Here is a 23,282-nt window from a genome sequence, read left to right on the forward strand (position 1 = left end):
GTAAATGTCAAACTCAAGTATGCTGTAATTCACAGAAGTGCTTTTCCATGGCTTCTTAATGGCCTTTGATAGACTCATTACTTTTGTCAGACGTAATTAGAGGGACGCTGAAACACGAACGCACATCTTCACAAAAGTTCGGTCCCCGTGCCCTTAAAAAATGTTAAATAACGCTAATATTCTTCCATTGTCTGTGTCCTCATTGAAAACGGCTTGAATTCATTAGACAGTGTCTGGAACATGGGCCTGAATTAGCTTTATATGAAGAGAACAGGGTCTCGACATTGCGTTCTCGATTCAATTCCTGTCTAAGAGAATTGATAGTTGTTTTTCATAGTCTGCATTACCCACAATCCTTTTTATAAATTATAAAAATTTAAAAGGTATAGTTCTCCCAAAAATTAAATATTGTCATCATTTCCTCACCTTCGAGTTGTTCCAAATCTGTATAAATATCTTTGTTCTGATGAACACAGAGAAAGATATTTGGAAGAATGATTATAACAAGACAGATTTCACCCCCCCATTGACCCCCATGGTAGAAACAAATACAATAGTGGTCAAAAGTGCCCCAGAACTGTTTGCTGTCCTACATTTTTCATATTGTCTTATTTTGTGTTCAACATTTATGCATTTGGCAGACGCTTTTATCCAAAGCGACATACATTGCTTTATCCTATTCATTTTACATAGGTATTTGCAATTCCCTGGGATCGAACCCACAACCTTGCGTTGTTAACGCAATGCTCTTACCACTGAGTTACAGGAAAGCTTCGACAGAAAAAATAAGGATGAAGTAATTTGTCCTGCTATGGGAGACAGTGGGGGGCAAGAACTGTTTGGTTATAAGCATTCTTCCAAATATCTTTCTGTGTTCATCAGAAAAAAGAAATTTATACAGATTTGGAATATTTCGAAGGTGAGTAAATGATGACAGAATTTTTGGGTCAAGTATCCTTTTAAGAAATAGTTTGGTGGCCCAAACACCCAATGGCCACCCTATCCACAGCTTGCATGTTCTTTGATGTAACAATGGTCATCTATGTTAAGTGAGACGTCACAGCTGATGCTCTCGTCACCTCAGTGTGTATGTTACTGTGTATGTTACGCGTTTGGGGGTTTAAAGAGGATTGCCATGTAAAATCCGAGAGAGGTTATAGGTCCAGTGATGGTAAGATGAGTGTGTTGGGATCACATCCACGCATACACTCCGCATGTAATCTCCCCTGCTGCACATCTGTGTGTCCCACCCCCCATCGGCTGGCCTCACGTGCACAGGCATACGAGGAGCAAAGCAGTCAACAGGTACCGACTGAGATCGGGAACACTCCAGTCGACATCAGCCTAAATCCAATCCTACTTTCAAACAATACAATGGAGATGTGATAGCTCAATGCTTTTATGTTGTTATAATAATAATTACAATTCATTCATCCTTAAATTCACCCTCATGTCGTTCAAAACCTGTATAGTACTCTTTCTTTTGTGGAACACTGAAGAAGATATTTAGAGAAATGTCTCTGTGGTTTGGTGTTCATACAATGGAAGTCAACGGAGATCAGTGTGGTTTGGATATCAACGTTCTTTAAAATATCTTCTTTTGTGTTCTGCAGAAGAAAGAAACTCATACTGGTTCGAAATGACTGAGGATGAACAAATAGTTCATTTTGGGTGAACTGTTCTCTTGGGTATAATGACAACATGGATGATAATATTCAACTGAAGATGAACCCAATGACTTGAATGTCATTTGTAAATCAAATGAAGGGAAATGCAAAGTTCAACTTTGAGCCGCACTGGGATAATTGCTGCAAATCATATTTCTGTCAGCGGGGTTACTGGGAACGCTGAAACAATGTGCATACCATAATTCTTCATGGCATTTGTTGGCTATAGTTCACAGAATCGCCTCTGACAGGTTTGGATGGTCATTCTTCAGTTTGTTCTCTTTATCTCACTGTCTAATGCCTGAACTTCCAGGAATAACAGTACTGAGAAACAAAGACTGAAGGAAGTCTCAAAGAGCAGAGACATATCCCACTGATACTCATGCTCGCTCTCTATCTCTCTGTCTGTACGTCTTGTCTTGTCCTTTTTCCTCTCATCTGGTATAATCCTGATTTTACATCACAGTACACGATGGCATCTTTTTGAAACAGCACAATTAAAATATCACACTAATTTACAAGATCCAAATGAGATATGCAAGATTTAATTATCTTATTCGGTCCTCCCCTTTTTTTGTCAGATAGTGCCACTTAGTACTTTGAATAATGAAGCAAAATATGAAATTAGTCTTGCAGACGGTATGTTAGGAAAAATAAAGTCATTATTGTCAACTCCGTTGGATCTCATGTATGTAGTCAGTGACCTGACTTGAATCTTCACCTTATATTTCTGCATTCAGAGTCCATAATAAAAGCTGAAGTCCATATGCTGAACTAAGGCTTTTGTGGAAATGTGTCATGTGGTGTAATTAAACTGTAGGAATGATAATCTGACTCCAATCAAAGCCATACAAACCATCTACTTACAAGAACATCTGTCTGTTAAACAGAAACACCTGTATGAATGCTTTCACCTAAGGGTTTTTATCCAAAAGTTTATGAGGTAAATATTTCCAACATTAATGCACCAAGACAAGCATGAGGAACAAAAGTGGGTGTGATCATCACAACTGCTTATGAGGGATGCACGATATTGGCCGAAAAAAATCACGCTTGTATGCTTTGAAAAAGACATGTAGAATATGCAAGCATCGAACAATTTTGTTATATATGGGAGTTCTTTAAGGGGTCATATGATGCGATTGTGTATTTTTCTGTGTCTTTGGTGTGTCCCATGCACGTATATAAAAACGTAAAATTGCTAAAATGAAAGTGTGGGAACAAAAGAAATGTATTTCTATAGCATAATATCAGTTTTTGCAATTTGATGTGTAATGAAAACGTACTAAATATAATCACTACACTGTAACGAATTGCTGTAAAAACTACAGCGTTATTTTACAGAAGCTGACTGTTTTTTAAATAATATAGAATATTGCTGTAAAGTGCAATGCATTCTGGGGTCACGTGACGGATTAACTCAAATGTACAGAATATTGCTGTAAATTTCAAATCTACAATGGCGGGATGATCTTCAACGGTCGAGATTGGTGTAGTGCGCAAAATGAGTGATTCACACATGTGGTAAGTGATTTATTACGTTTTTTCCATATTTGGTAACTATCATAGTGGTAACTTTATATAGAGGTATCTACATTCGCGTTTCACATTGGTAACCCCGGATTCAACCTCCATCCGCGGGGACCGAAGGAGTCTTGCGCGGGGTTTCAGCAGCGCCGTCGCGGTAAGATTTCAAACATTCTCCGTCGCTATAGCACCTGATGACAGAAGTTGTTCATGTTATTTAGAGTTTTTGTACAAATCAGGAGCGAAGTCGGTATGTGACGAGCTACAGTTCATTGTATTAGTAAGTTGACGGTTGTTTTTTTAATGTTGAACATCGCGCACGCCGTAGACTCGGTAAAAGTTACATGCTTCGACAGTAGGGATACCACACTCGGTCGTGATTATTTTCTGGTGTAATTCAAATGTGCAAATGCAGTTATCCGTTAAATCGAGCGCCCAAATTAAAACGAGTCGCCAAAGCTTGAGGTAAGTCGTTGTTCACGGAGGATAGCCCGGTAAAGTGATTAATGTACGTAACCATCCTAGATATACAGTTTATGTAACGGAGGCCAGATGAGAGCTGTAGCAAAAGACGTTAGCGACACCCTCATCGTTAGAGCAGGACTGTCGAACAGATAGGACCGTGGGATGGTGGGAGTGAGACCCGTTACAAAATACTAGTGTGACAATTTCTTGACCGTGACCTCCCTAACGTTAGTTAGCTTACATTTCTGTATAAGTACGGTTTTAAGTGTAAATTAATCTGTGTAATTTGCTTAGAGTTTGTTTGTATAATCACTTATACTAAAATGTAGTTTAAATGTAAAAAGCTTAAAGATAAAATTGTATAGTAACTATTAACTATTGTCACATGTGGTATTGTTTGTTTTAAGACACACTTTGCCATGCAGGCCACTGGATGCTGACTACTGAAGGTTAGGTTCTGTGTGACGGTTCTCAGCACAGCTTCATGTCTGGCCTTCCCACTCTGTTCATAGCATGTTACATATTCAATCTTGAGTACCAGGATGGGTCAGCGTGTATCTTGGAGTCCAATGAAAGGTATTAGTTGAACAACTTCCTTACCTGCATTTTATAGATATGTTAATGTTATATACCTGTTAAGACCTTTAAAACAATATTTCTCAACGAGAGATGGATTTTTTTAGTGCAAATTATTTAGAAGTCTCCCCTATTTAACACTAGCAAGCTAATGATTTAATTCATGTGTTTTAATATAATATATTTTGTACATTTAATATATAACATTTTGTTTTTCCTGACTCTTTGTAGATATTAATCCAGAGAGTGGAACAAGAAGAAGCATCATCTAAAATGCCAGGAAACAGAAGAAACAGGTTGCAGTGAACCCACATGTTGCCGCTCTACACAATGATGAATTTTCATTGTAATCGATGAAAAGTAAGAAGCACGCACACACACAGACACACGCACACACGCACACACACACATACACACACGCACACAAACACACAGAGATCTCATCATTGAATTACATCATATTATTCTCTGACTGTATATGTTGTCCTCTGTTTTTCTCTGACTATAAATTGAATATCTAACATTATTCTCTTGTTTTGTTTCCATAGTTCTTGCTACTTGTTGTGCTCTGATGGATCAAGATGTGGACCGTTTTACAGACTCACTTGGGCCTTGTTTTGCAATTTTGTTTCATGATGGTAATGTTGGTTAACGCGTTGTTTAAACATGAATGTTTAAAGAGCCATGTTGGATACTATGAAGTTGAAACTGAATAAAATTATTTCATGTACAACAACGTACACAATTCGTCTGTAATGTATTTTTGTATCAATTACAAATTAAAGTCAAATTAAACACTGTATATCCAGTATGCAAAACGTACTGGAAATACAGTGATTTATGTATTTCTTCTAAATAAAATAAATTAAAATCAAGCAATTTGTTGTAAAAAATACAGCATTATACTGTTGCTATTCAAAATTACAGTTTTTCCTGTATTCTGCAATTACAGTAAATGGCTGTAACTTAAATTACAGTACTGTGGCTGTACAATTTACAGTAACTGGCTGGCAACCCTGCTGCCAGTAGTTTACTGTAAATTTTACAGGATTTTTTTTACAGTGTAGGGATGAGCGAGTACAGCATTATCTGTATCTGTATCTGTTAACCATATGAATTATATGTATCTGTACTCGAACTGGGCGGGGCCTAACCCGGAAGTGGGCAGGATTTAACCCGGAAATTGGGTCTGGTTGTCTTGAGATGGGCGGGGCTTTAACCGGTGTGTTATTTTAAGCATGCAATTGATATGGGTTGATCAGAAATTGTTATATTTATTGATGATTAGAAAAGTATTTACATGACAGCACCAGCATTGAGCTTCAGATCAATGGTTTTGATCACGATAACAAACGAACTATATACAGAACAAATTTTGCAACAATGAATACAACACATGCGGTTGCAATCAGGAAGTAAAATGTAATGAACAAGTGTTTGCGTGAAGTAAAAAAAACTGGTTAGAGCCAGCTGACGGTTTAAAAAATAAAAACTCAGACAGGCAGAGACGCATTCTACCATGCACCATGTCTGAACAAACCCCACGTTTATCAAAACTCTACTGGTTAATAAGTAAGTACTACAAACCGAAGTAAAAAACAAACCTGAAGCTGAAGAGACCTAAACGTTAACGGAAAAGACGCGCGAACCTGAGTGACCTGAGGGAGAGACAGACAGAGAGAGAGAGAGAGAGAGAGAGAGAGAGAGAGCTACGGACACAGTCAGCAACACAATACATCTGTATGTGTGTAGGGGAGGGGCGCTGTGACTAGCCTATCACAGAACGCAGACACAGTCAGCTACCCAATGAGGATTTTTATTCAATCCGAGCACAGATATTGACTCGTATTACTCGTATGATACTCGTGCTCGGCAAAAGTGCTTTATCCGTACCGGATACTCGTTTCAGCCGAGAATCCGGCTCAACTCTATTAATCACCATCGTTTTGATATAGATGTCTCAGTGGTAACTAGGCTTGTTGCGATAGTCTGTGTCACTGGTGATTCACTTGTCCACCGCAGCGCTGACCCCACCGTAATTTTTATAGTAATAAATCACTTAGTTTAGTCAAAAACCAGATGCCGGTTCTGAACGCGGCTGCTGCATTCAGTGTAAGTGCAACAAGTTATAATTTATTCATCATCTGAGGAAAGCGAAGTGCTGACTGACAAGAGGATGGGCAGGCTTTTCTGGCAAAGAACACATAAGAATATGTAAGCACTTTAACATAGACTTTGCGTTTCTTATTCGTTTAGTATTCGTTTCTTATTTATTTATTCATTTAACATTACGTTTTTCGTTTCATACATGTACATTTCTGCATTTGGCAGACGCTTTTGTCCAAAGCAACTTACATTATATTATTCTATACATTTGTTGCCAAGTATGTGCAATCCCCTTGGATCGAACCCACGACCCAGGTTTTGTTTAACGCCAAGCTCTTACCACTGAACTTTTAATACAGAGGCAACTTATCTAACGTAAATCATTTTTATTTTCATTTCTATTTTCTTTTTTTGTGTGCTGTATTTATTCGTTTTCTGTAAGGTCTGTTTTTAATATGTGCAAATCATTGTAGTTTTTTTTTTAGTTTTGTTTGTTTTTATTAAGAGAGATATTGAACCCATACCATTAACCGTTCTTGAATTGCCGCTATTTTAAGGGTGTACTCTCACTTATCATAGTTGCTCTCAACTGTGCCTGAGCACGTTCCCTCCTCTCCACTCCCCCGCTGGCCTGCGCTCACATTTTTCCTTACCATCCACACCCGGGCACGCTTTCATCATTACGGTGCGACTGCTTCGGAGCAAACGTAAACAAAGCGATCCCTCTCAGCACAATGGAATCCACCGCCACGTTCAGTTTGGGGCATATTTGAGTATGACTTCATGCGTACGCTGCACAGACCGATCTGCTTAAAATATGTCATCGTCATACGAGAGCGATACGAGATTAAACGACTCATGCTTTTAAATCACCCTCTTGTACATTATTAATGTAAAGCCTATCGCTACACATGTTGGATTATGTTTGACAAAACCTAGTAAGTTTCGGCTTACTAGGGGGTGACACACGCTTGCACGTGTAAGTGTATGGTTTATGAGTTTTTTAACTGTGACAGTTGAATCTCAGGGAGGAATTTAAACAGTCGCATAATTCATAAGTCATGCTTTCAGTTCTGCACTCTGGCGTGATTTGTATCATGCCCGAGCCCAACCGCACCATGCTCTGGACCACCTCTTTCAAGCGAGCCAGGGACGTACCATTTAGCCAGCTAAACGAACCATGACCGGGCATGATACTGAGCGACCACACTAGTCAAATGAACCGAGCTTTGGGGGTCAAACGTGCTCGGGCACAGTTCACATTTCCTAGTGTGAGTACACCCTAAAACTGAAAGTAAAATGCGTCATGCGCACGGCCACATCTTCGACCACCCCACAGAACACCCCTCAGCCCCGGTGTCACCAGTAAAAACCGGTGTTTTTACACGTCGATTAACTGGCGGGAAAATGTCATCACAGCAACATAACCTAAACATGCGGCCCAAACTTTTGGTAGACATCTGCAAAGAACCAATAACTGTTGAGAAGTTTGAATTAAATACAATTAAAATACAATAAAATAAAGTATAAATTAATACAAATATAAAATTACCCTCTAGCCAGAGTAATAATGAAACACAGACTTGAAGTTAACATCGGGTCAGGCACACACGTCTGTTATAACTGTCTATGATTTTTTGACATATTGATTTGTGTTAATATGAATTTTAAATAATAACATAGTAAAACTGTGGTTCCTGTAGTGAGATAAAGGTACATTTGGTTTAGATATACCACAGTGAAATGTTTGTAAAGTGAAACTGGGGTTCATGTTCGAAACGGTTCAATCAGGTTGCAATCACTTTGGTTGAGAATAACAGCATTTGTTCTTCACAAACAACCTGTGTATTTTTATGTGTTCATGCTTAAATATTGATGTGGTTTTGCAACATAGATGAAAAAGCACAAGAGCACGGCAGCATTGTGATTTCCACCAAACATGTAAAAGCGTACAAGTTGTAATGCTATTTTACAACATGGATGCGAATTCAAATGAATATGTATTCTATATGTGAACTGTTTATAAGGAATCCAGCCATATCTGGGAAATATACTATTATAGAGACATGTGGGTGGGCTTACTGGACTTTTGTACCAGCAGCAAGTGTTTTTTCTGAAAATGTACTTTTATCCATTTAATTGTATAGTCTGTGCTAAAATTGCCTTAGACACCAGCCGTCATGCTCATTCATCCTGTACGAACTTTTCTTTTCAACACGACACCTTTTAATTACAGGTGCATTCCCACTTTTACAGCAGAGCAACATGATAAAGCGGCCCTCCTCTCTGTGTATGCGCGAGCACAGGCGCGCGGTGCGGATCATGATGAATGACTGCGTATGAGGAAGCAGCTATTGATGGATCCGTCAGTCCAGTGCAACTCAGAGGTTCATTGGGGCCTCAGGAAATTTTCCACTGTTGGTTTTTCCAGGCCAGGTGATTCATGGTGAGGGTGTTAAAGGGTGCGTGAGTGTGTGTATCACTGTTTGTGTGTACGTGTTTGAGCAGCTGGGTTACTGCTGAGCTGTGAATAAGTCCACCTCTCAACAAGAGTCAATCCTGCTTTTGGGGAGCACGTTGGCTTGGCATAAGCTTCGGCTTTCACGTTTTTGTGTTTGTTTCAGCTTTCTTAGCACTTCAGCTTCACTGGCCACTGCTTGCACACTGTTCCAGAGATCGGCAGCCTTATGTTAACATATCGCTGTTCATCCTTACCATATATAAACAGTCATGAATTAAAATGATTGTGTTTGAATAAACATATTTTCTTACGTCTAATAAATGGAGGACGTACTATGGGGTCTGATGAGAATCTGACTTGGACAATTATGGATTCCTTGGTATCCCAAATGAGCTTAGAAACCATTAGTCAGGGTTACCTGGTTAACCTGGTTAAATATAGAGCTGCAGTGTGCACTTACCCGGCACTGCAGATATGCACCTTGCGGCGTCCTCGAGTGGCACCGTCGGCGAGTTTCGTCAGAACTCACACACTACCGAATGCACCTTTTTCTGTTACATGCGAGTGAATCGGGTGATGATGAAGAAAATCCCACGTTTGCCATGGTAATAAATCTGGATCAGAAGCAGCAGGGTTTAGTCATTAGAGACGAGCTGGCGTTAGGTGGGTGATTAAACAGTTCCACTTCATGCTGTATCACTGACTTCTGTTGGCAAGGCTGAGTAGTTTTCCACGGTGACTGGAAGGCAGTGCTGATGTCTGACAGGTGGAGCTACCAAGCTGGCCAAGACTTTTGCTTCACAGACCTGCTGAGACATTAAACTTATGAGAGAATGTGGCAGAAAATGGAAGAATAGACCTTAGCGAATGATAGGGGTATGTTTGATTTTACACATATAAAAATGATGTGAGGAACAAATTTGGGTTAAATTTGTTGTAAAGGCCCATTTAAAAAAAAAAAATCTGGATAGCAATGGAATTTTGATGATTTTATCATAACTAGGGATTACATAACTAGGGATTTTTAAGGTCCTGCTTTGGTTTATGGAGTGTCCAATAACAAGTTAATGTGCATAGAAGGTGTAAAAACACTATTATTTCGTAATAAAATGCAGTTATTCTTATCTGACTTCTTGTCTGACTCTCAAATGATTTGTTCCGTGATTCATCTGTCTAATCCCCTCCTTTCCGCTAGCCTAGTCTGATGTGATTGGTCAGATGGTCTAGTGTGATGTGATTGGTCAGATGGTCTAGTCTGATTTGATTGGTCAGATGGTCTAGTCTGCTGTGATTGGTCTACCATGAATGAGGCTCAAGAGTTACAGTGTTTGGGGTAGAAGAATGAAGTTTTAACGGGCAGTACTAACAAAACATAGGTATGGACTATATGTAATGATGTAAATCAGTGGCGCTCCGTGAATCGGACTAGTGACGACTCGTTTGCGTGATTCAGAGTCGACTCCCTTTTTTCCATGCCAATTATTTTATTCATTCACATTCGAATTTACAACTTGGCAGAATGCTTACTTTCACACACACAAACATTACTCACTGCATGAAATGTCTTGTGTTATGTTCTCTTTAAAATTAAATTACACTTAAATTGTACATATTTTCACTCAAGTGAAATTTATGGTTTGATGAGAAATGTTTGCGGAGTTTTAGTGCAGTGTATGGAAAATGTACATTAGCATATAAAGCCTGATGAAATATGAGAGCCCATTTTAGAGATCGTTTTTCTGTTTTTAAAATTGACTTTTTATAGGTATGTGTTTCGCTAAAATTACAAAGCTTTTCTGTTGTACAAAACACACAGAAAAGTGCCATATTTTGGGGGTTTGTAGACATTTTAAATAACAAAAGTGATGTCTGGTTCAGTAATCACTACTACATGCTTGAACACTACTTTATCAACCCAATCATTCTAGCATCTGTATTCCTTTTTTTGACCCTGTTACAAAATGTATGGAGTAGTTTGGGACAGCTTTACTGTAGGGAATCTCTATTTACCATACAAAAAGCATGTGCTTGTTTTTACTGGGGCGGTCTTTGTTCAACCATCACATTAGTGTGTGTTGCACAGCCTTGAAATCACCTTGGTCACAGAGGCAAATATTTACCTTGCTTGGACCAGAAATTGGTACTCGAATGGCACCTGCTCACCAGATGTTTTTAGAGGCGTTTATTGCAGGATAGATCATCTTCAAGGTCTGACCTGCTTATCTGTTTCGGTGTATATTGCATCTCTTTATTCAAGATTTTAGAGTTGGTAAGGGTGCTCTGATTGATCAGTCGGCGATCTCTATTACGGGCGATCGAAAGAGCTGATCCATTTGCAGAAAACGTGTAGACCATAGGTGTGTTCAACTGCCGCGCTGTGCCGTGTCAAGCAGTTCTTTGATCGATGGATGCAGCTTCAAAAAGTCAACACCCATTCACTCCCAATCTGCTGCTTTGAAGTACAATGATAAGTGGTATTATAACCCCGAATGCGAAATTCTTCTAGAAGAAAGTCATATTCAGTCAGGATGCCTTGAGAGCGAGTAAAACATAGGGAAATTTGGATTTATTAGTAAAGTATCCCTTTAAGCAGACTACTTTGTTAAATTGGGATGCATAAAGTACAACATTATTTCACTTGGTATCATGAAGCCTAATGTTATAGTATGCAGTCATTTACAAGGAAGAATACAGTGAATTAGAATTTCAAAAACTGGAATTTTGAATCAGCTTTCATGTGAATTTCAATGGAATCAACTTTAGCTTGAATTCCGGTTAAATCAATTCTAGCATGAGGGAAATTTTCTTGAGGATGAATGATCATGGAATTGATACATTAAGTTAATTAGTGCTTTTACATATTTTTGACTTTAGTGAACTTGTTCTGTGAATCGGTCTCATCTTCACAATTCTCATAAGTGTCAATTGCATTCATTTGATTGCAGTAATTTCATAGCATCTGCTCTCTATACAAAAAATGATTTTATAATTGTCTGCTGCTTAAATAATGGCCAGCTTCACAGTCGCTGCTTCACCAGTCAACAATCATTCACTGAACAACAACAACTATATCTAATTATTTACTTAAGAACTTCAATAAACTTAGTTGCACATTTCAGACTTGGGAATGCAGACTTTGAATCATTATAAAAATACAATTGTTTAAATCAGGGATGTTTTTCTCTTTTACTAGCATTACTAAATAGTGTGGCAAAAATATTGTCTGTTTCCGAACAGGTTTCTTGAGCACTATCTCAATCTTAGTAACCATAATAAGATGGGAATAAAAATGTAGAAAAAGTACACACTTCAGCTTTATTGGAAATGATTTCAACCGTCCACCCATTGTAGTAAAATGCATTAAGAGTCTTATTAAAGGAAATTATTTCATGAATTGTATAAGCCAACATGGACAGAAATGGCATATAATTGATAAACTGAGAAGGAAAGTGTGCATTAAAAATAGCGTGCAGTGCAAAAAGGATGATTAGTGTCTTCATTGCCCTCTAGGGTTTGAAATCAGTCTTTATGTGCGTAATATCTTTTAATCGAAAGCTGTTATAATGTTGATGTTTTTTCCGTCTTTCTCTTGTCAAATATCTGTAAGTCTCATTTGTGGCCATTATATAGTATGCATGACATAATAGTGTATCCAGCAAACATCTATCCTTACCCTCCCTGGACCTCTGCCCCCTCAACCAACCCTTGACCTAAACTACTAAAACATGCTTGTGACTGTGGCCGTATGATCACATGAATCATTGCCTGTATTATTATTTCTATCACTTCTCCAGGTGTCAGATGGTATTGGGAGATCTCATGACTTTGACTCGCACGAGAGTGGCAGCAGAAGCCTCGATCAGCCCACCCAGATCTTCTATGAACCTCGCATTGAGTCTCCATCTCCGTCATATACCCAACAACATCAGCAGCAGCTGAAGCAGACTGAAAGAGACAGCGTCCCTGCGGTGCTGGCTAACACCCTCCAGCACATCGTAGGACAACTGGATGTGCTCACACAGGTAGAGATTTGACCAAAATAATCACACGTTTACTTCTAGTGAATGTTGTCATCTAAGTGTTCTGTGATCTTTTGATCTGTTCCATCTTTAATGTTTTATGTAGAACTAGCAATGAACAATATTTCTGCAGCATTTATTAATGTAAGTTCACATAAATATTAGTTATTCGTTTTCTGTCTCCTCTCTGCTGTCGATTAATGACATACTAATGTAAATCCTGTACCAAATCTCCATCCTCAGTTCTGTCAATCACGTCCACTGGCGTGATGTTATTCTTTGTCTCTGTTTATAATGACCTTTGTGAAAGTTTGGTCTCTGCTATGAGAATTGCCCAGACCATTTTACATTATTCATGACTGTTCATTTCCATAGGCCACTGAGACCTCAACAGGAACACATAATTGTAAGCTGTGAGTCCAGTGAAGGCCATGCTAAATGACTGCATTTCTTATGTACCACTGCCTACTGACTGTAATATGGCTGGGAATATTAACTCTGAAGGTCACAGAAAGACATTGATGCTGTATAATGATGAATAAGTTTGCAAAAGTGAGCTTTCTATATACTGGATGAGTTGAATTTGATGAATTTAAAAAAAAAATTGGATTATCAGGTCTCATGGCAAACTCCTTATAACTTTTGTTAAGAATTTGACATAAGCGTTGCCAAGGTAATACCAAACTCAGCTACTTCTATTTGCTTGTACAGAAGCGAACTGATATTGAGCTGAAGTACGAAGTCTGACATAGTCTCATGAAAAGTGAAGTCAAAACAACTTAATCACCCTCTGGTGGATGGCGGAAGCATGGATGCAGAACATTGTTGTTTATTTAGCACTAGATTTAGCGACTTTTCCAAATCCCTTTAGCAACATTTGTTCAGAAGAAGCGTATAACAACAAATCTACAACTTTAAGGGTAAACCTTCGCTTTCATTCAGAAGAAAATGTCGGCAGTAGATCCCCGCGAGCGCGAGGTCTTGCTTTACCTGTGCAGGGAACTGCTCTCTCAGCATCTACTGAAGCACCTTCAATCCATACACAGAATGTTCAGAGACTTAAAGAGAAACGGATCTGAAGGGCCAATGCAAATACATCACAATGATGCCGTAAAAATGATCATGAGCTTGTGATGTCATTCAACGCCACAGTCCCACTAAAAAAAGTATTAAAAAAATAGGGTTGTTTGTCTTTTATAAAAAAAAATACATTTAAAAGATTTATGGATCAGCCCCAAAATGTCAAAGTTTCAAGGATCACCAACTGTTGTATCAAGTTTGTTCTTGATACATCAAATTTTGATGTGTCTGTCAGTTTTTTAGCTGCAGTATTGCAAAAATCCACTAGGGGCCCATATACTTTCCATTGGTTTTAACATCTGATCTGAAATTTGACCACAACACACATTGAAGTGTTTTTTTTTTTCATTTTCCAATTAACAGACACAATGAAAAAATAATCAAGGACAGAAACAAAATAAAAACAATACATTTGTATGAAACTATACATACAGGGAAAGGACTAAAATTTAAGCCCTTTTCCACACACATTATTCTATAAAACGGTGATGAAATATGTCTTCTATAGACTTTCCAACGCTATTATGTTTGTTACAATAAGATAAGAATTCACATGCAAAATATTTGAGTAAATCAGCTGTCCCGGATACAGGACGGCACCAGTCAAGGGGCTAAACATAGATCACATCTTATTTTGAGAAAGAATCGTTATTAAAAATCAAAAAATACATTTTTTATTGAATCGTGAGGTACCAAAGGTTCCCACAACTATTCAAAAGGTCCTTTGATGACATAGAAGAACCTTTTGGTTCCAAAAAGAACTTTTAACATCCAAAGAACCTTTCTGTTTCACAATAGATTCTTTGTGTTGAAAAAGGTTCTTCAGATTAAAAAAGAAAGAGATGGTTCTTTAAAGAACATTGAATGGTTGTGGAACCTAAAATGTTTTTTCTATGGCATCGCTGTGAAGAACCTTTTGAGCACCTTTCTTTTTTCACTCTTTGTTTTTATCAGTACATTGTACCTAGGGCTGGGCGGTGTGGCGGAATATGAATGTGACATAATGAGGAAGGTCAATGAATTCTGTTGAGATCTTCCATAAAAATTCACAATATAATGAAATGTTATCTGACCCATCATTGACTGGGAAAAGTGCAGGTTAATGTTTCTGAGCGTCTCAGGTCAGCAGTTTCACCCGACCTGACCTCATTCTGATCTGTTCCGTTGGATATAGCCTCATAATCAGCTCGCATGACAGCGGAGGTAAAGCTCTTTATGCTGCAGCTATTAGCACGTAACAGCTGCTTTCCATCGCTGAAGAACACCACCTTCTGCCTCTGCGCTGCTCCTCTGGCACGCAGAAAACACTCGGGCCTCAAAGGGGGCTTTTCATCATCTGGCAGCTTTTATCTATATTCCAGATTCACATTCTCCATGCTGCGAACACTAGCCTTTAGCTGTCTGTCACGACCTGCAGTTCTGCTACAGGGAGTCTGGTCAGTATTCACTTGTAATGCAAACACTTGATTCAATTTAGTTAAAAGACCAAAGCTCTGAGTTAAGCAAACTTAAAGGTGAAGTGTGCGTTTATTAAATGTCCTACACCGTACAAAATGAGATCTGTACTCTGGCTTTGAGAAAATTGGTGTGATTATGCTTAGTGCTGCATAAAAAAGAATATAAAGCTTTAGTTCTCATTTCTAAACATTATAAAAATGATTCTCATTTCTATGATGGCTTGAACTAAATCCTTTAAGGAAGCAATTGATCTCATAGTCATTGTGCTGACCGTAAACAGTCTGAGGCAGAGACAAAATCCAGACCATTTCAAAACTCCTGATCTATAATCTAATCTATACTCTGTTTGTGTTTGTTGAAACTCAGTCTTGTGATAGAATACCTTAAACTTGTCTAAATGATAGATAAGGTGAAGAAACACTTGGGATTTTTTCTCTAAATAAAGACTAAATATTGTGATTTTTTTTTCTTTTCAGATACATTGTTTTAAGATGCATTATCATAGAATAAAAATGTCCTTTTCACCCTGTTGAATGTCCAATCTAGAAAATGTATTGGCATCTAACGGTCGAGTTTGCGTATTACATCCAATGGCTCACTCCAGCTCTCCGTTTCAAAGCATTACGGTGGCCGACAAAGAACTAAGACGTCGTCACGTTTTCACCTCTTTATTAAAGATGATAACGTATTTATGTAACACGTTCTGTAGAGCAGTTTGTCCGTTTAGGGCTACCGTAGAAACAACATGGTGAATTCCATGTAAGGGGACCTGTGTTAGATGTAGATAGAAATAAATCATTCTAATGTAAGAAAAAGCATAATGCTTCATTATATAAGGTCTTTATACACCTCTGAAGACATAGTTATGCATATTATATTGCATTTCTGTCAAAAGATTCTACAAAAAATTACACACTGGAGCTTTAAAGCCCACCTAGATTTGTTTGCATAAAAGGTTACACAACCAGATTTTCTTGAAAAGATTTTCATTTCTGTAATATCTGTTGCTGTTCAGTCGAAGCTATTGTATGACTTCACACACAACTCATATAGAGCCTCAGGTCTTCTCTAATTGTGAATGCATTGAATAAATCAGCCAGCACACTTCTTCAAATTTCCATTGTTGTCCTCTGAAGTCTTGTCCCTTTAAATTTCATTAGCATGTTATTGGGACTGAATTTTCATTTATTTCAACTTTTCCTTTAACTTTTTCCCCACCAGCCTTTTTTTAAAAAGTTGCCAGCCTATGCCAGCGTTTTTTTAACATTTTCACCCAACTTTAAAGGTTCACAGTAAATTTTCTGTAAAGAATATATGGACAATACAATATATAACAATATGTCAAATGAAAGAACAGAGTCTCAGCTTTTAAAAATTAGAAACGGTATTCTTTTATCTTTATTTGTTCGTTTTTTATCACTCCGTAGATGTGAGTAGGTTTCTTCAAAAATGCATCACTTTGATTAAACAGCTTTTTGTCAAAGATTCCGCCCAGATTACACTCAGAACAATCATTAAAAACCGCTAAAACATATACGTTCTAGGTTCTGGGATTCTGTCATTTTTCCCAAAGGTGTGTAATAGAGCCACCTGCTGTAAAACAGTACAAACACTGATTGCCGTAATAACTCTTCTTTGTCGGGGAAGCGTTTTTTTTAATTGACGAGATAACTCGTCGATGGCGGTGAAAGAGTTAAATGTAAACCCTGTGTTTTTTATCTCTGTAATGTAATCTAACTGTGAATGGACTGACTCGGTGTAATGCATATCTAATGTACACTGTGAGCGCCGGGTGTTACGCTCTTTAAAGAAAACACTGTATCCAGTTGCTGGAAGGACCTGATGAATAATTTACATTCAAACCTGAAACGGGGGAATGTGCTAAACTGCACACTTTCACACACTCAGAGCCCGTATCAGCCTTACACCCCAACTGCAGAATGAAAAAGTTATTTAAGACCTTAACTTATTCAACTGGGCCCAAACGTCATTACCATCACTCAACGGGTGTGCACACCACCAGCTTTGAAGCGCGGGACTCATTTATAAAAAAGTGAAAACCACAGCATACAGGGGTGTGTGGGTAATAGAGCCACCACTGAAACAAAAATAAAATGGGATCAAATCTGCACTGGGTTTAATGGACCCATAACACAACTTTTACTGGGCAAACCCTGCTGTTTTGCTCAGTATAGATGCATCTATTTTAGATTAAACAGACTTTATTTGACTGATTTGAATTTTTGCATTGCCGGCAGATCCAGTTAACCTCATTTACAAACGATTTCCATCTGCACTACATCAGTATGGCTTTTCATTGGTTTATCCACGAAAACTGCTTTCTTAATAATGGAAAACTGAAAATGTGAGTCCTATATTTAGAAAAGATTATTTTTAAATGTGGTCTTGAAAACCAAACTCTTTTTGGTTCTGCTTCCTTGGCTTCATACACTAAGCTTACAGCAATGCAGCATTCACTTTCTATTAAACAAATGGCTTTAGAAGTGGTTTTTCACTCTTTAAAGTGAAATACTCCTCTTATTCAACAAGAGCCATCAGGCGGCGAAATCAAAGCATTTTTCGCTGGGAGCGCGCACACTTGAACGCTGCTCCTGTAAACAACATGCAGCGCACCGCGTTACACAACCCCGATGACCTTCAGCGGCGTGTTGTGCCGGAGTCTAGCGCTGCCCAGCTTTTTCCGATAGGCCCGATAAGCTCTTGCTTATTGATTGGAAAAGCACACTTGCAGAGGAAGGAAATGCAAAACCCATTCCCTCTAGCATGAAATACCAGCAGATGTTATCGAGCTCTGCCTTTCAGGCCCCGAGGGGCTGGCTCAGGAAGCCTGTTTACTGTGCATCAGTCCAGTCTCGCCCACATTCTGAACCGCGTGCACTCCGGGGGTCACCCTCGGGTTGCGCGTCCAGTACGTCCTTCTGGTAGGAGATCTCGAATGAGGATTGAGGAAAGACTTTAAATATAAGAAATACAAAAAATGACGGCTATCATTATCATTATATACTGTATAAAAACTGACCCAAGACAGAAAAGGCAAGGCTGCAGTTAGAACGTATGACTGATGATTATGTCCCAGAATTGTAGTCTGTGTTTTACGAGATTACATTAAAATTGAATCCTATAAAATAAACTTTGGTAGAAAAGAACATGGAGAGGTTGTTTATTGGATTTTGTTCTATGATTTAAAGGTTCAAAGGGATCTTTTCGATAGAGGATTGTCTCTCGAAACCATATCAGAACAAAATTGAAAGGTGTCTGAGGATATTTTTGTACCGTGCACAAAATTCTACACACTGCTATATTGATTTTTTACTGCTATTGAACACCACACAGAAGTATTAGGTGTTGAGTGTAAAACTTAACAGCACTTAACTAAATGTTGAAACAATTACACATACGTCACAATGAGCTACCCAAAACATGTGTGACATCATACTGTTACTAAGAAGTGCTATGTAGGTAATATATTGCTGTTGTTTACTAATTTTAATTGATTACAAGTTATGAATATCATTTTTTAAGCTTGTGCCAGTATATTATCAGTATATTGAATATCATGTTTCACATTACTTTTAAAGTCCTATTGAGATAAAAAAAATCCTTGCAAGAAAAATTGCAGCGTTTATTGTAAACAGCTTACCAATGTGGGTCATTCTCTTCTTCAAATTCATGTGCCCTCAGTTAAAATCTGAAAATGCACTTCTGTGCTGTAGTGACGCAAGTTAGATGGCTTGGGCGGAGCATTCGTTAACTCCTCCCCTTCAACTGTCAGTCTGCTCCCAGTTCCATTTCATAAGTTCCATTCTGTTACATAGATCAAATTGCGGTGAACAAAACAGGCCACGCCCACAAATTTTCTCTTTCGAAATTCCGTTTCACTCGAATAAGCGTCAGAATACGGAAGATAACATGATCGCAACCACCGGTTCACAAGGACTTTCAACTGTCTGGCAGTAATCACAATTCATCCACTTTAAGTTATCCCAGTAATATGGTGTTAAAACATCTCTGGATTTGTTTGCTTGTACAGTATATGCGTTAAACATTCCACTGTTTTTTACTCGCCCATGCTCTTTTACCTTTTGGATTTCAAACACTGCCTTACATCTCAACACACAAGGCTGAAACTCTTGAGTAAAGGCTTCTATTGTACCTCGGGTACATAGAGCAATGTTCTTCACATCTCTTGATGTGGTTGACTGATTCACCTTCACTCTGTTCTCAGCCACTGAACTCCTCAGCTCATTCAAAGTGATCATCGTCGTGTCCGGGCTCCGCTAACAAGGCTTCTTTTGTTCGTGCAGAGAGTTTTGAGGGTTGATCTTTTTTTGGACTGTGTCTGTTTGGTTTGATGTAGCTTCCTCTGTTTCATGATTGAACCAACTGTGGCTGTTGAGACATCCAAACCATTGGAAAGAATGTATACCCTTTTCCAAATCTACAGTGTGCTTTTATTTTACTTCCATCAAACTTCATTGGGTCATTGGGACTTTGACACCCTAATGCCTGATCTTTAGGTTGACGTGAGATGTTTTTGTGGGCAATTTTACTGTCATGGCCCACACTAAAGAGCTTTGTTCCTTTCAACTTCACACTGTGAATAATTTGATGCCACCGCTTCTACCTGTCAGAACATCAAAGTTCTGCTTTGATCAGAGTCATATTGGTCAACATATTGCTGTTCTCAAAATGAGGAACAACAGCACAGCCCTAGTAGGTCATACAAGCTTATAGTACATTGACTGAACCATATATCACCAAAACATCGGCTGTTCTCGATCGCTCATCAACAAGATTCACACCGTCTCTAGATGTAACGTCAACACAAACTGTTTGTCTGGAGCCTCCTGGAAATCGTGTACATGGTCGTGCAGCAGACACAAGCGATGGATCACTGTTTGTTATGCAGATCGTTGGCTGAATGTTGCAAAGCTGCAGAAACAGTGGGAACGCGCTCTGACGATCTGTGGAGTAATGAATCACACCATCTGGCTGTCTGACGGACAAATCTGAGTTTGGTGCGTGCCAAGCAGAACGGTACCTACCGGAATGCATCGTGCCAGTGTTTCGTGGAAGGATAATAATGATTTTTATGACATTCAAGACAATTCCGTGCTTTCGAATGTGTGGCGACAGTTTAAGGAGGGCCCTTTCCTGCCTCGTTATGACAATCCTGACCAGCACAACAGGAAATCCATACTGAAATGGTTTGTCAAGGTGGGTGTGGAGGAACTTGAGTGACCTGGACTGAATCCAGACCTCAGTGCCAACTAACGCCATCCGTTCAGACTGTGACCTGATGATGATGATAGTAAATTTACATCAGTTTCGACACCAAATGTGTTATTGTGGCTTATTACATGGCTTGTTTAAATGCTTGATTCTGATTGGCCAGTCATGACTAATAAAACACGGATGCAGGAAATCATTTTTCCAGGCTCTTTTGACAAATTAAATATAAATATTTATTTTAATTACATATATGAGATTGATTACAAATTACTAAAAACTAAAAACTTAGTTTACTAAAAAACTAAATTGTCTATTTGTGACGTTTGAATGTCATTTCTTACCCTAAAACCGAAACTAAACGGCTTTTCCTCGCCAAAAATGAGCTAATCATATATTTCAAATTCAGATTTCATTCAGTTTGTGGCAAGTAGCTGTGCAGAATAATGTACAAGGAGACAAGATGATCACACTGTCTGGGCTGATTTCTGCGATAACAACCGGCTGCCTGTACATTATCCCTTACTGAGAATCTAGTGGAAAGTATTCCCAGAATTTTCGCCCCAAGGCTTCAGGGCGATTTCCCTTTTTATTGTCGATTCTTAAATCTGAACTGTTCTTATTATTGCTCATCATTTGTGAGGGCTATGGCGGTTTTGTGCAATAAAATATTTTTTGGATCACTTACTGAAAACCCGTCTGGAAGGTTGTGTGTGGCGTTTATACATGTCGCTCAGAAAACACGTCTCATCTTTGCCTGGTAGACATGAACCGACATAATTACACAGTGCTTCTCTTACACAGACTGGTTCAAAAGTATGAAGTTTTGCTCATCCCTACAATTAAACAAGTCTGAAAATACATTTTCATAACAACTTGAGGCCAATTATAGGCACTGTAATATTATGTAATATGCTCTTATGACCTACCAGCCTTCCAGCTTTGGCGGAGGACAAGGAAGAAACCCAAAAACGATTACTGCATACTTCTCCCGGGAGCTTGTTTTCATGCTGTTAGTGCTCCCACAACAGTTGTGCGGTAGGGAATGGCAAAGCTTCTACCCAGCCCCCACAGTACATTAAGGTCAGGGGGTTCTCAGCGTGTGCCCTAATGATGGGCCCGCCATGCTGACCCTGCCAAGACATAGTGCCTCCATTCCTCCGTCTCCTCTCCAGCGTCTCTCAGAGAAGGCCGCATTCTTGAGGGGTCTGTCCTTGCTTCCGGCCCACATAGAGGATGTGGTGTTTGGTTTCTGCTTCATGCCACAACCAGGGGGCCCGCATAATCAGAGGGTTTGTCTGCGAGGAGAACGGCACATCTGTTTGGGGCCGTCCAAAATAGATGCATTCATGCATTCTTGTGACGACAGATTATGACTCCCTCCCACGGCTAGATCTCTCTCGGTCTTCTTTATTTTCCCCAAATCTCACTTTTTTGTTTTTTTCATAGGGCTTTTCTATCCTCTTTCATAATCCCTCTCTCTCTATCTAAGCGTTGGGGAAGCCCGTATCGAGTATTATGTGTATTATGTGAATTGTGGCTCAATCGCTTTATTGTGTCTTGTTTGACAGACGGTGGCCATTTTGGAGCAGCGTCTGACACTCACAGAAGATAAACTAAAGGAGTGTATCGAGAACCAACACAAGATCAGCTCTCAACAGCGGTCCAACTCTGACAACTGACCCAGCAGTCTACCTCTCACCTTCCATCTTCAACATTCAAAGTCTACGATTCAACAGTATCCCAAATCAACCATTTGTTGTGTTACAGATCGTCATCAATGTGTTGACACAAGTAAATAAAACAAACAATAATTTATTATTATTACTATGTGGGTGCAGATGGTTTTGTGCTACGAGATCCAGATTTTTGCATTGTGTAGCAGTGTTTATCTGGAGAATTGTGCTGAGGGTGGATTGGTTTCTGCGGAGTACGTCGTCCTGCTGGTGTAGAAAGCAGTGGAAGGCATCTAGTTTACTGTAATACAATCCATCCTTAAAATCACACACTGGAGTTTAGTCCTCTGTTCTGATAAGAGAATCATCTCGATCTTAACCTTTCTGTTCCTTGTGAGAGCTAAACTGTGTATAATCTGTTTTGATGTTGTGTCGTTGGGTCTGTAGCATTTTCTTTATGTAGCTGCAGTGAATGCTTTTTTTGTTGTTGTTTAGTTAAGCTTTCATGAGCTTTAGGAGTTCTCACACTGTGCGTAGTTTAGGCACAGATTTGTATAATTTTTTTTGTTTTTCAAAGAAAAATACAATTTTAATAAAATGTGTATTTAACATTGTGTTGCTTATTATTCGCATAAAAAAAGAATATTAAATAAAATGTATGTTATCATTTAAAAAACTGTTTATGGACCATCTTACCCCTATTGATATGGCTGATCAAAAAATAATAACCTACAGTAGATTTTGAAAGTGTGTACAGACCCTTTCGGATGAAGTAAATAACACTAGAAGAACTTCCTGTTTCAGTTACACTAATTGTGAACAAAATGCCACCAATTGAAAATTATAAACGACTATCTTTAAGATTTAATGATATAAAATGTAAAAAAAACTTAAATAAATAAAAGTACTTCTGGACCAGTGTTAACATCTTGCAAAGTGATCTATAAAGAAAATTTGAACTCCATGTACTCCGTATATTCTTGGTTTTGTTAGCTCA

At 38.7% G+C, this 23,282-nt stretch overlaps 1 protein-coding gene and 1 long non-coding RNA gene across 2 annotated transcripts in view; both read left to right on the forward strand.

Moving 5' to 3' along the window:
* The window catches only part of poc1a (POC1 centriolar protein A), a 42,609-nt gene extending 19,715 nt beyond the window's left edge, over positions 1–22,894 (forward strand). The window contains exons 10-11 of the mRNA XM_056735640.1: positions 12,597–12,824; positions 22,181–22,894. Coding sequence (XP_056591618.1) covers positions 12,597–12,824; positions 22,181–22,291 — 339 coding nt within the window. The 3' untranslated portion in view covers positions 22,292–22,894. The remainder of the gene's footprint in view (positions 1–12,596; positions 12,825–22,180) is intronic.
* LOC130410776 (uncharacterized) lies at positions 3,012–4,912 on the forward strand. The gene is made up of 3 exons (XR_008905038.1): positions 3,012–4,235; positions 4,467–4,595; positions 4,784–4,912. It is a non-coding gene; the product is annotated as an uncharacterized LOC130410776 (long non-coding RNA).
* Positions 22,895–23,282: the final 388 nt, after the last annotated feature.

The sequence above is a fragment of the Triplophysa dalaica genome, chromosome 21 (assembly GCF_015846415.1).
Source record: "Triplophysa dalaica isolate WHDGS20190420 chromosome 21, ASM1584641v1, whole genome shotgun sequence".
Lineage (NCBI taxonomy): Eukaryota > Metazoa > Chordata > Actinopteri > Cypriniformes > Nemacheilidae > Triplophysa > Triplophysa dalaica.